The sequence below is a fragment of the Hyla sarda genome, chromosome 6 (genome assembly GCF_029499605.1).
Source record: "Hyla sarda isolate aHylSar1 chromosome 6, aHylSar1.hap1, whole genome shotgun sequence".
NCBI lineage: Eukaryota > Metazoa > Chordata > Amphibia > Anura > Hylidae > Hyla > Hyla sarda.
The window spans coordinates 129656107-129669887 of record NC_079194.1 but is presented as its reverse complement, the minus strand read 5'-3'; the positions used below and the strand labels follow the sequence as shown (position 1 = coordinate 129669887).

General features: G+C 39.7%; 1 protein-coding gene across 1 annotated transcript in view; it reads right to left on the bottom strand.

Moving 5' to 3' along the window:
• Positions 1-13781, bottom strand: part of GRM7 (glutamate metabotropic receptor 7) — a gene marked incomplete in the record, with an annotated part of 448797 nt that overhangs the window by 197175 nt on the left and 237841 nt on the right. Inside the window, 2 exon segments of the mRNA XM_056525004.1 lie at positions 3877-4031; positions 5707-5845. Coding sequence (XP_056380979.1) covers positions 3877-4031; positions 5707-5845 — 294 coding nt within the window.

Below are 13781 nucleotides of genomic sequence, written 5' to 3'. Positions count from 1 at the left end.
TTTGGGAGAAAACTATATTTGCAGAATATTGCGCAATCCAATATGGCGGCAAAACCATGTGATCAAATGTGGTACAGAAAGTCATGACGAACATGTGTGCTAATTTTCGCACGGCTCTGACCTGCAATTTTAGGGAAAACTATGTTTGCAGAATATTGAGCAATCCAATATGGCCGCCAAATCTGGTGATCAACTGTGGTACAGAAAATGAGAAATCTAATACTGTGCAAAGAAATATAACTTTTTAGATTACCAGGGTACATATTACACACACTTAAAGGGATCCTCCGGTGGAAATTTTATTTTTTTTTTAAATCAACTGGTGCCAGAAACTTAAACAGATTTGTAAATGACTTCTATTAAAAAAATCGTAATCCTTCCAGTACTTATTAGCTGCTGAATACTACAGAGGAAATTCTTTTCTTTTTGGAACACAACTGCTGACACACTGCTGATATCATGACCACAGTGCTCTCTGCTGACATCTCTGTCCATTTTAGGAACTGTCCAGAGCAGCATATGTTTTCTATGGGGATTTTCTCCTATTCTGGACAGTTCTTAAAATGGACAGAGATGTCAGCAGAGAGCACTGTGGTCATGATGTCAACAGAGAGCTCTGTGTTCCAAAAAGAAAATAATTTCCTCTGTAGTATTCAGCTAATAAGTACTGGAAGGATTAAGATTTTTTTAATAGAAGTAATTTACAAATCTGTTTAACTTTCTGGCACCAATTGATTTAAAAAAAAAGTTTTGCACCAGAGTACCCCTTTAAGTGTGTGTAATATGTACACTGTTAATCTAAAAAGTGATATTTCTTTGCACAATATTAGATTCCTCATTTTCTGCGCCACAGTTGATCACCAGATTTGGTGACCATTTTGAATTGTGCAATATTCTGCAAAAAAAAAAAAAGAAAAATGTTTTAAACTGGAGTACCCCTTTAACAAAACTGCATATCATTATTAATGCTATCTAAATGTTATTGGCAAGCGGTGGTCATATTGACTATGCAAATTAACCAGCTTTAACAACCTTGGTACAGAAGGTAACCAGTAACGTATATATAAAATTATATCTTATTCTAACAAACGGTTTAAGAGAAGAAGGTGTTTGAAGAATATTGTGCAATTCAACATGGCGGCTAAATCATATGATCAACAGACTTGTAATTAACAAGTCATTATTGTAACCAAATGTAACAATTTTTTAATCTGTATCTTTAGTGATTGCGAAAATGCAGAGGTTTCAATATTGAGCAAAATCATGCCACACAAACCAATATGACTACCTGACCATGTGACTTATGACATTTATACTACAACAGATTCTGCATAGTACTGGGCTCTACCTATGGGGAAAATTTTATGAGTTTTGGATTAACATTGAGGAAATTACAGGCATATTACAAAAAGCCACATAGAAATAATAGTAATAACTGTGGATATTTACATTATTCAATATGGCCGCCAGACTATATGGTTGAATTACGTCAAATAAACATGTATCAGTATAGGTCACATTGTAACCATACATGACTATTTGTACATCTGTATCTTTAATGGTTTCAGAAAGACATGGCTTTGCATATAGCACTGAATATTGTCACCTAAAACAAAATGACTGCCTGCTCATGTGACCTATGACCTTTATGTAAAAAAAAAATCTTAACCACAATAGAGTATCCTATCACTGTGCAAAGAAACATAAGTTTTTAATTAACAGTGTACATATTACACACATTGAAAAAAATAATTGTGCATTAAAATTAATGCTATCTTAATGTTATTGGCGAGCGGTGGCCATATTGATTATGCAAATAAACTGGCTTTAACAACCTTGGTACAGGAGTTAACTATGAACATGTCTGCCAAATTTTACGTGATTCTAACAAACGGTTAGAAGAAAATGTTTGTCGAATATTGTGCAATTCAATATGGCGGCCACACCATATGACCAAAAGTTTTATAATTAATAAACCGGACTCTGCACAACAGTGCCACCACATACAGCCATTTATATATCTGTAGCTTTAGTGGTTCCAGAGAATTTTGAACATTGTGCAAAATTGGCACAAAAAACAAGATGGTGACCTTACCAAGTGACCTATGACCTTTATATTACATAACATTATGCACAGCTCATGAATCTACCACTATGCAAAGTCACATATGTTTTGGAGTTACAGTGCAGAAGATATAAGCATTGGAAATTTGTGGCAGAATAATAATAATAAAAATAATAATAATAAAAATAATAATAATAATAATAAAAATAATCTGAGCAATAACAATAGGTGTCCAGAGCAACTTCGTTGCTTGGGCACCTAATAACGGACTATAACGGGTGATAAGGGATGGCACATGTTCGTTATTCTGACAGAATGTCCGTTATCATCCGTTCAGTCATTTCATCTATTTTTTCATGACCTGTTATTACTGAATAACAGTAGTCAGAATGCAGGAACATAATGGTAGTGTGAAAAGGGCCTAAAAGTAAAACTTTTAAGGAATGGGGACCCCATAGCAGACATATTAAGGGGCCCCTCATTTATTATGCTTTTTTTTTTTTCCATCTCAACCTCCATTCATTGATTTTTGAAGCAATCCCCCTTGTGTGCTAAAAATACACTTCTTTTGAAGAGGTAAGGTTCTCATCATCTGGTAGCAAAGTGAACGGTTCCAACAAGGGCTTGATCTCTTCTCTTCACGGACTCTAAAGAAGCCACATAGTCTTGTTCTATGAAAAGTCACGGCATGTTGTATCATAGGGATGCTCCGCTGCTCAGCGTTTGGAACAAACTGTCCCGAATGCTGGAGCCGACGCTGGGAGCTTGTGATGTCAGCCCCGCCCCCTCATGACATCACATCCCGCCCTCTCAATGCAAGTCTATGGAGGAGGCGTGGCAGCTGTCATGCCCCCTCCCATAGATTTGCATTGAGATGGTGGGGTGTGACATCATGATGGGGCGGGGTTATGACATCACAAGCTCCCAGCGCCGGCTCCGGCGTTCACAACCGTTTGTTCCAAGCACTGGGCAGCAGAGTACCCCTTTAAATCCGTATTATACAAATATTTATACCACCAAACCTGCTCCTATGAGAAAATCTCCAGAGCTGTCTCACTGGCCTTGGTGAAGGTCACTGTAAGTCTACTTTATTTCCCTCTATATTTAGTAGATTTTCATGGAAATCTGATATTTGAGATCTGAGACTTGAATGAAGCGGAGATGTTCAACAAAAACTGCTTGATGAAGCTTTTTCCCCCCCCTCTCAGAATTTTGAATATATTACAGAACGTCCTTGGGGCAGTGAGAGGAAGCACTCGTCGTTGCCTTTGCCTGGTGACAAAATGTTGTTGTGACCTCAGTCTCTTTTCTTTGGACTTTGGATATTTTCATCAGTTTGTAGCCACCAAGGAACACCCACCAATTACAGAGTCAGAATTAATTATGAAAACCAGGGGCAGAAGGTTCTTGCCCCTTACTTAATCCCTGCGCCGTCCAAGCTATTTAAATTAGAAAAAATTCATCTGGCAGTCCAGACTTTTCGTCAGTCAGTCATCCTTATTGCACTTGGTCGTTTGTCATGGTTGGCTCACATATCTGTGTCGTACTGCACCCAGTGCTTTCAGATATATTGCCCTCTCCATAGTTCTCGCCTAATGAAATGAACTTTGAATTTTGCTCCAAAGTAGAGCAAGTCTCCATAGAAACCAATACGCTGAAGCTCATTGTAGTTTTCCACATTTGTCAATGCAGCATGATGTGCTTGCCCTTCACTATAGCTCAGCGTGCCTTCATTATGTGAGAACTGCTTGTCCCCAATAAACCGCTCTGTGCATATACGAAGGGACTGACAAGACATCCTAACTCCTTACCTTCGATGGTGGCTCGCTTGGGCAGGATTGTAATGGCACCTTCCGCAACTTCTTCTAGGTGGCTTATTGGTCCAAATTTGGAGCCCCAGCTGTCCGACCCTACCCAGATGAAGTGTCCCACTTTGTTGGCTCTCTTTACTGCAGCCAAAACCTGTCTGGGGGAGATGAACAAGCCATGTAACAGCCTTTATATTTCCAGACAGCTCAATTGTCACTTATATATACATACATACATTAACAGGATGTGCTATGAAAGTGTGATCAGTGAGGGTCTAACTACTGAGACCTCAACAATCATTAAATCAAAAACACTGTCAGTTTCCATCAGCCTCTTTTGGCTTCACGTGAGATCAGCCTCTTGACTTAAAGGGGTATTCCAGGAAAAAACGTAAAAAAAAATATATATATCTATATAAATATATATATATATATATGTGTGTGTATACTAGCTCCAGAAAGTTAAACAGATTTGTAAATTACTTCTATTAAAAAATCTTAATCCTTTCAATAATTATCAGCTGCTGAAGTTGAGTTGTTGTTTTCTGTCTGGCAACAGTGCTCTCTGCTGACATCTCTGCTTGTCTCGGGAACTGCAGAGAGTAGAAGAGGTTTGCTATGGAGATTTGCTTCTACTCTAGACAGTTCCCAAGACATGTGTCAGAGAGCACTTAGACAGAAAAGAACAACTCAACTTCAGCAACTCATAAGTACTGAAAGGATTAAGATTTAATTTACAAATCTGTTTAACTTTCTGGAGCCAGTTGAAATTTTTTTCCTGGATAACCCCTTTAACGTGATGTTGTTTTACATGGATTGTGCAAGTAATACACAAAATATGGACTGGATTATCCTCCTTTGCTTTAAAGGGGTACTACACTGTCCCAGCACAGTTCCGAATGCTGGGTGTGGGGGGCGTGATGTCACAGCCACGCCCCCTCAATGCAAGTACCATGGACTTGCATTGAGGGGGCATGGCGTAACATCACAAGGGGCATGTAATGTCACAACCCCTGCAGCCCGCACCCCGATAGTTCCCCGATAGACATCTTATCCCCTAGATGCCTGATCACGGGGGTCCCGCAGCCCCCGGCATTCGTTTAGAATGCTGGGTGCGGGCGGCGGGGGTCATGACATCATGGTCACGCCCCTCGTGACATCAGGGTCACGCCCCCTCAATGCAAGTCTATGGGAGGGGTCGTGGCTGCCGCCACGCCCTCTCCCATAGACTTACATTGAAGGGGCGTGTGTCTGATGTCACAAGGGGGCACGGCCATGGCCGGCTCCAAGTGTTTGGAACAAAATGTTCCAAACAGTGGGGCAGCAGAGTACCACTTTAATGGAGCTGAATTTTAATATCCCACACAACCTGAGGACAGGTGTGGTGCATCTATCCATTTCTAATCCAGGATAACCCCTTCCATGACTGGTATTCATGACTACACATAGCTGAAACTCACATGAATGAAATCCCTCAACAAGTGCTTCTGCGTTCTCCTAGACCTGTTGCCGCTTATCAGCCATTTTACAAGCTGGTTGTGACACTGAGAGGATACAAAGTGAATGTGCAGTGTGAGAGCATAGCAGATGAAAGGTACGGCACACCAAAGACACCGGCAATAGACGGCAAACAAAATAGCTGCTAATTGCACCTGTCTGTAAGTGACTAATGATCCTCGTGTTTCCAGCAGATGGAATTGATTTAATGATTCAGAAGGTTTCACCACTTTTTACTTTGTCTGAAATGTCAGATATTCATTTTCCTTAGAACATGACAGGATTCTGCAAAATACACATTGTAGCCATGTCAATTCCATCCAATCTGTCCATTACCTGATATCATTGTCATCAACAGCAAAGACAACCACGGCCCGCGCCTGAGGTATCTCCAGCAGCTGCTTCACCAGCTTATCGTATTCGTTGGCTTTCCGGTCATTTGGTATCTTCAAGGACTGGGCGATACAAAGTCCTTCTGTAAAAGATGAAGGAATATGAACAGTAATAAAAAATACATCTGATATACAGAACTATTTTAGCTCATATCCATAGGAGGTAGTATAATATTATCTATATCCTTTTGCATAGGAGGCAGTATTATATTGGTTATATTCCTGTACATAGGAGACAGTATTATAGTAGTTATATTCTTGTACATAGGGGGCAGTATTATAGTAGTTATATTCTTGTACATAGGGGGCAGTATTATAGTAGTTATATTCTTGTCCACTGGGAGCAGTATTATAGTAGCTACAGTATATTCTAGTATATAGAGGGCAGTCTTATAGTAGTTAAATCCCTGTATATAGGGGACAGTATTATAGGAGTGATATTCCTGTACATAGAAGGCAGTATTATAGAAGTTATATTCTTGTACATAGGGGCAGTATTATAGTAGTTATATTCTTGTACATAGGGGGTAGTATTATAGTAGTTAGATTCTTGTACATAGGAAGCCGTATTACAGTGGTTATATTTTTGTTCACTGGAAGCAGTATCATAGTAGTTATATTCATGTACTTAGCAGATAATAATATAATAGTATTATTATGGCACATTGGAGGCAGTATTATAGTAGTTATATTATTTTACATGGGGGCAGTATTATAGAAGCTATGTTCTAGTACATAGAGGGCTGTATTATAGTAGTTGAATCCCATTATACTGTATAACAGACAAAATTATAGTAATTTTATTATTGTACATAGAAGGGAGTATTAAAGTAGATACATTCTGTACATAGGGACAGTATTCTAGTAGTTTTATCCCTATACATAGCAGACAATATCCTAGAAGTGTTATTATTGGACATTGGAGGCCGTATTATAGTAGTTATATTCTTGTACGTAGGGGCAGTATTATAGGAGTTATATTCTTGTACATAGGGGACAGTATTATAGTAGTTATATTCTTGTACATAGCGGCAGTATTATAGTAGTTATATTCTTGTACATAGAGGCAGTATTATAGTAGTTATATTCTTGTACATAGGGGACAGTATTATAGAAGTTATATTGTTGTATACAGGGGACAGTATTATAGTAATTATATTCTTGTACATAGCGGCAGTATTATAGTAATTATATTTTTGTACATAGCGGCAGTATTATAGTAATTATATTCTTGTACATAGAGGCAGTATTATAGTAGTTATATTCTTGTACATAGGGGACAGTATTATAGTAGTTATATTCTTGTATATAGGAGGCAGGATTATAGTAGTTATATTCTTGTACATAGAGGCAGTATTATAGCAGTTATATTCTTGTCCATAAAGGCAGTATTATAGTAGTTATATTCTTGTATATAGGGGCAGTATTATAGTAGTTATATTCTTGTACATAGAGGCAGTATTATAGTAGTTATATTCTTGTACATAGAGGCAGTATTATAGTAGTTATATTCTTGTTCATAGAGGCAGTATTATAGTAGTTATATTCTTGTATATAGGGGCAGTATTATAGTAGTTATATTCTTGTACATAGAGGCAGTATTATAGTAGTTATATTCTTGTAAATACAGGCATTATTATAGTAGTTATATTCTTGTACAGAGGGGCAGCATCATAGTTATATTTTTGTACATAGTGGCAGTATTATAGTAGTTATATTCTTGTACATAGAGGTAGTATTATAGTAGTTATATTCTTGTACATAGTGGCAGTATTATAGTAGTTATATTCTTGTACATTGGGGCAGTATTATAGTAGTTATATTGTACATAGTGGCAGTATTATAGTAGTTATATTCTTGTAAATAGAGGTAGTATTATAGTAGTTATATTCTTGTATATAGGGTGCAGTATTATAGTAGTTATATTCTTGTACTTAGAGGACAGAATTATAGTAGTTATATTCTTGTACACAGGGACAGCATCATAGTTATATTTTTGTACATATGGTCTGATCTCTGCTGTTTCCACAGTTCTCATAGACAATGAATGGAATAGCGAGGCTACATTCTAATAGGTGAATGGGGTCCCCGTTCTTGAGATTTGTTATGTGTTTTAGACACTTTAAGCGCCCCACTATAAAAGTTTTAAAAAGGGTCTAAGAAAGGGGCTATGTGAGTTTTAAAATCCACCACATTTATTAATGGGATGAGCCACTGTTTTAGCACCAAGTATTGCAGTGAAATAAATAAAAAAAGTTTGGTGTAAAGAAGAGAAAATGTCTTATGTTTCTAGCAAAATGCACCAAACCTATCTTACAATGTGCATTGTAATAAATTTTACCCATCGTTTAGCTGTCTTATCTAGTTTTATGTGGTCTAAATTAAAGCCAGTATTATTAAATCTCCCCTAGTGAATGTTATCTTGCTTTTGCACAAATTACGTTTTTTTTTTATATACATATAATGGAAGCAGAATTTTGTTCTGCCTTTAGTTCAACCAGTGCCAAATGCTGCATCTCTTCTAATGTACGAATATATTACAACCATGTCCATAGTGAAGGTAAAATACGTTTGTATGGCGCTCACTTTTCACTTCCAATATAAAGTTTTATACTCCCATTAAAATCCCTGAGGGGACAGTGGAGAGTTTAATGCAATTTAATTAAAGTTTATGTTTTCATGTTTATGACATGCAGTTTACCATCTTACTCTGTTTTCAGAGCCCTCACCCTTAAAAACTTGCTTACCGCTGTCTTCCAGCATATTCTAGAATTGTTTAATGTAAAATCATATACCGTATATACTCTAGTATAAGCCGACCCGAATATAAGCCGAGGCCCCTAATTTCACCCCAAAAACACAGGAAAAGTAATTGACTCAACTATAAGCCTAGGGTGGGAAATACATCATCCCCCCTGTCATCATCCAGACCCCGGTCATCATCCAGACCCCTGTCATTAACACCCCCGTCATCATCACCCTGTCATCATCCAGACCTCCGTCATCATTACCCTGTCATCATCCAGACCCCCGTCAACATCACCCTGTCATCATCTCCCCCCCGCCCTTCATCATCACCACCTGTCAATCCCTTCAATCAGTGGTCTTCAACCTGAGGACCTCCAGATGTTGCAAAACTACAACTCCCAGCATGCCCGGACAGCCATCGGCTGTCCGGGCATTCTGGGAGTTGTAGTTTTGAAACATCTGGAGGTCCGCAGGTTGAAGACCACTGCCGGGCCTTCGTCATCATCCAGACCCCCCTTTAGTTTTCTACTCACCTCCCGTCGGTGGGAAGGAAGGGTGAGCTGGTCCGGCCCATCTAAGCTGCAGGGACCGTCTGGTGGGGAGGGTTAGTCTTTCCGGGCTGTCCATCTTCACCAGGAGGCCCTCTTCTCCGCTCCGGGCTGGCCCCGGACTAGTGACGTTGCCTTGACGACGACGCACAGGGACGTTCATGCGCAGGGACGTCCCTGTGCGTCGTCAGGGCCTCCTGGTGAAGATGGACAGCCCGGAACGACTAACCCTCCCCACCGGACGGTCCCTGCAGCATAGATGGCCCGGACCAGCTCACCCTTCCTTCCCACCGAGGGGATGTGAGTTGAAAACTAATGGGGGGTCTAGATGATGACGAAGGCCGCAGTGGTCTTCAAACTGCGGAGCTCCAGATGCTTCAAAACTACAACTCCCAGCATGCCCGGACAGCCGATGGCTGACCCCTGAAAGGGATTGACAGGCAGAGAGTTCACTCGAGTATAAGCCGAGGGGGGGCGTTTTCAGCACGAAAAATCATGCTGAAAAACTCGGCTTATACTCGAGTATATACGGTAACTATCTTGCAAATGTCTATAAATGGCTTCGTAGATGGGGATATAACTATGAGGAATGCAGAGGTAGATGTCACACCAGGACCTGGTGACGAAAGGGGCCCAAGGTCCTTCAGCCAGTGTCACATAAGAAGACATCAGTATAATAAATGACCCATAGTAGGGGAGGCCCATTATATAGAGGTATTAAAACAAAAGACAGACAGCGCTCCATCGTGTGATACCGTTGTTGCACACAGAATTTAGTAAAGGTGGATGTTGCTCTTACCCCAAAGGGTTACACTCCACCAAGTGCAACAATGGATCAAAGCGTTGAATATGAATAAGGTGTCAGGCAGCCACTCCTCGTCTCATCAAATGTAACGATAAATAGATAAAAACTCCAGGCAATGCCTGATGAAGCAGCTGTGCTGTGAAACGCGTTGCATTATGAGAAAATAAATACTTATTATCCTGCTACCTGGTTGTTGAGCACCCGTGTATCCTGTCCACACCCTGGAGTTTTTATCTATTTGTCGTTTCATTATATATAGGGGCACAGGATTTTCAAGCTACATCCTTGGTTCTCCAGGCTAAATATCCCAAGACAAGATGATTATGGAGTACAGCTACTATTAAAAAGAATGATTAGCATTTACTGTTCTGAGCAGATACCATTGGTTCATTACAGCCAAGACCTATGTTGAATGGGACTTTTGTCTTCCCAGGGCTCGGATGATCATGGAAGTGCCACTACTTGTTCTAACGGAGATGAATACGTGGATAAGTTCCTCTCAAGAAGGCGCTGGTACCCGGGGATGAAGATAAAGCTCTTCATTGGCAACGCGTTTCGATCCCGAACCGGGATCAAAACGTGTTGCCAATAAAGAACTTTATCTTCATCCCCGGGTACCAGCGCATTCTTGAGAGGAACTTATCCACGTATTCATCAACATTGCTACTTACTGGACTGACGAGCGTCACACCGGGCTTGTTCCTCCTGGCAGCGGTTTCCCTTGATCTTCCATACACAGACGCTACTGTAGGTGATGTGCTCTGAGCTCAACACCAAGGGGTAAGAACCCATATTTACGTTAACCCTTATCATTGTAAAACGGTCCTCCCTAGGGGCGCACCTCCTGTGTTTTTTTCTCGTTTATATTACTACTTGTTCTAACGTAATAGAAGGAGGTGACACTCACAGAATGACATAGTACCTACAGAAATCAGTCTGTATTTAATTTCAGATTTATCTCAGTCAAGAACCATGTTGGATGTAAACTTCTTCCCTATCTAACAGAGGACTGACCCAAAAACAATGTTGCCTAATGGAGGGAGTCGGGGGTGTAGAGCATAGCCACACGCTTCCCCCTGGCTCAGACCCCAACCGATCAAAACTTTTGACAAATCCCTGCGACATGTCAAAGGTTTTTTAATAATGACAGGGACACTTTAAAGGGGTATTCCACTGGGAAAAATTGTTTTTTAACAACTTGTGCCAGAAAGTTAACAGATTTGTAAATTACTTATTAATCCTTCCAGTACTTATCAGCTTCTCTATGATACACAGGAAGTTCTTTTTTAGGAACTGTCCAGAATAGGAGAAAATCCCTATAAAAAAAAAACTATCCTGCTCTGGACAGTTCGTAAAATGGACAGAGGTGTCAGCATAGAGCACTGTGGTCAGGCAGAAAGGAAATTCAAAAAGGAAAGAGCTTCCTGTGGATCATAACAGCAGCTGATAAGTACTGGAAGGATTAAGATTTTTTAATCTTTAAATCTATTTCACTTTCTGGCACCAGTTAATTAAAAAAAAAAAACGTTTTTTAGTGGAGTACCCCTTTAAGCCAGGAGACACTCATTGCTTTCACTTGTTACTGTGTAATGCTTCCTTTACTAAGAAAATCAATATACATAAGGACTACTTGTCTCTGGAACCCTCAGCACTTGCTATACTGATAATACGTTTCCTAGCCTTTGTAATATCCTACTACCAGCCCCTCCCTAAAACAACATTTTGGATAACATTGTGGACATATCAGAGAATGGCATGATATGCCCTTTTGTTTCTTTTGTTTTTGTATTTCTTTATTTATCTTTGCAATTCCCTTTCTGGTCATTGTGGAGGTTCATGTTTTTGTTATTCTCCCAAATGTCGGGGGACATTTTGTGTGCATTGCACCTGCTAAGCTAATCGACTGTAACACCTATCCAATGGCCGTCCCTGTAGCCGGCACAAGACTCATACCTGCTATCCATTTTCTATTTTGTATGTACTCATTTAATTACTGTTCAGGAAAATGAGCAATAAACACAAGCAAAGAAAAAGACTCAAAGACTCAAATCCACATTAATCGAGAAAATAAAGAAAATAACAGAGGACTCACCGAAAGACTGTTTTTACAACAGGAGCGGCATAGCGGGGAGATATGTTACTTAGGCCCTTCAATGGGTTTCCACTAATGCCTTTACGTCCAGGTGCCAGTGAAATATATGGGGGGAGGGGGGGGGATGGCATAACAGAATCAAACATAACACCTTAGTGGTAAACATCTTGTTAAAAACATTCATATAAATGAGCTAAAATCCAGTCTATCATTAAGACCAAGCAGTCCTGTTGTATCTAACGCTGAAATCAAACAGGTTTTATACTGTAGGAGAAGCGTTTCCTGATTAGCCCCTTCTGGTGAAGTGTTGACTCTCTCAATTCCAGTGAACGCAATTGAGGGACATGGCTTTTATGGCATTAGCTCATATGAGGTACGCAACGTATATAATTAGGATGTTCTCTTCCACAAGTGAATAGGGATTTCTTTATTTCCCCTATATAGTAATAGCAAAAATGGCATATTAAGCAATATATCACATGATCACTTCTAAAACAGAGCCGTGAAGAAATATTGGTATATGTTAGAGCAGGACGTTCATTTAAAAAATATAACATTAAAATGTCCATTGTTCCATAATGCAGAAACAAAACTGTTTCTGATTTCTTGAAAAGCCACACTAGTGTCGGACGTAAGAAAAAAGGTGACTGGGTAAAAAGACTTTTGCTTCCTAGAAATTATACTTGTGGCCATTGTTCATTTTATTATCTTAATTTAAAGAGAAAATCTTACCAGCTAGAAGGTCATATTATTACAACACATTAACTTAGAACCTTTAGAAGTGATCATGTAGTATATTGCTTAACATGCCCTAATGACCAATACAATATAGGGAAAATAAAAAGGCACCATTCATGTGAGATCTTAATTCTATACATACCTGGAAAGGTGTCCCCTGCCTCATAGCTCATATGAGAGAATGCGATAATAGTCATGTCCCTTAGTTGCGCTTTGCCGGGATTGAGAGATTCAACACTCCACCAGAAGGGGGTGAATCGGTAGATGCTCCTCCCGCAGTGTAAAAAACTGTTGGATGTTATGGTAAGATGCAACAATTTGCTTGGTCTTAATGATAGACTCAACTTTAGCTTATTCTATAAATGTTTTTAACTAAATGTTTTCCACAAAGGTGCTATGTTTGATTCAGTCATGACTCCCCCCCCCCCCCCCCCCCCCCGCAAAAAAATGTCACTTGCCCCTGGATGTAAAGATGCCAGTGGTGGCCCATTGAAGTGCCTGAATGGCAAAAAACGATTTATAGCATTCTTTATGTCCCCATCTCTGTAAACTCATTTACCACTATGGGGCCTCCTGATATATACAGAATAAAAAGATAAGAAGCCATCATTCAGTGAGAACGCCATCATTTTCTTCATCTTTTCGATTAATGTTCATCAAAAGTTGGCTGTACACTTTAGATATCTGTCCAACAACCTCTAGCTGCTGACAGACATTATGGAAGTGGGTTATCTCTGTGAGAACAAAGAATGATGTATATTAAAATCAAACAAAGAAGGAACTCGCCGACACCTTGGTAAGGGGGCGTGTTATTTAAACAATGAGTGGTATTCACTGATGAACAGGTTCCTGCTGTAACACACTAGTTGTGCTGTGCTTATAGGGTCGGCAGACAGTGTATTACAATGTAAAGAGAAACAAGACAGCGGCACTCACCACTTGTGTCTGAAAATCTTAAATCTTAGGGTACACAGTGAGAAAACTTCAGTCAGACATTGTGAGGGTACACCTGGGACAGCATGCCGTCTCAGAGGCTCCCCCCGCAAGATTAAAGAGGCACTGTCATTTTTAAAAACTTTTCATATATT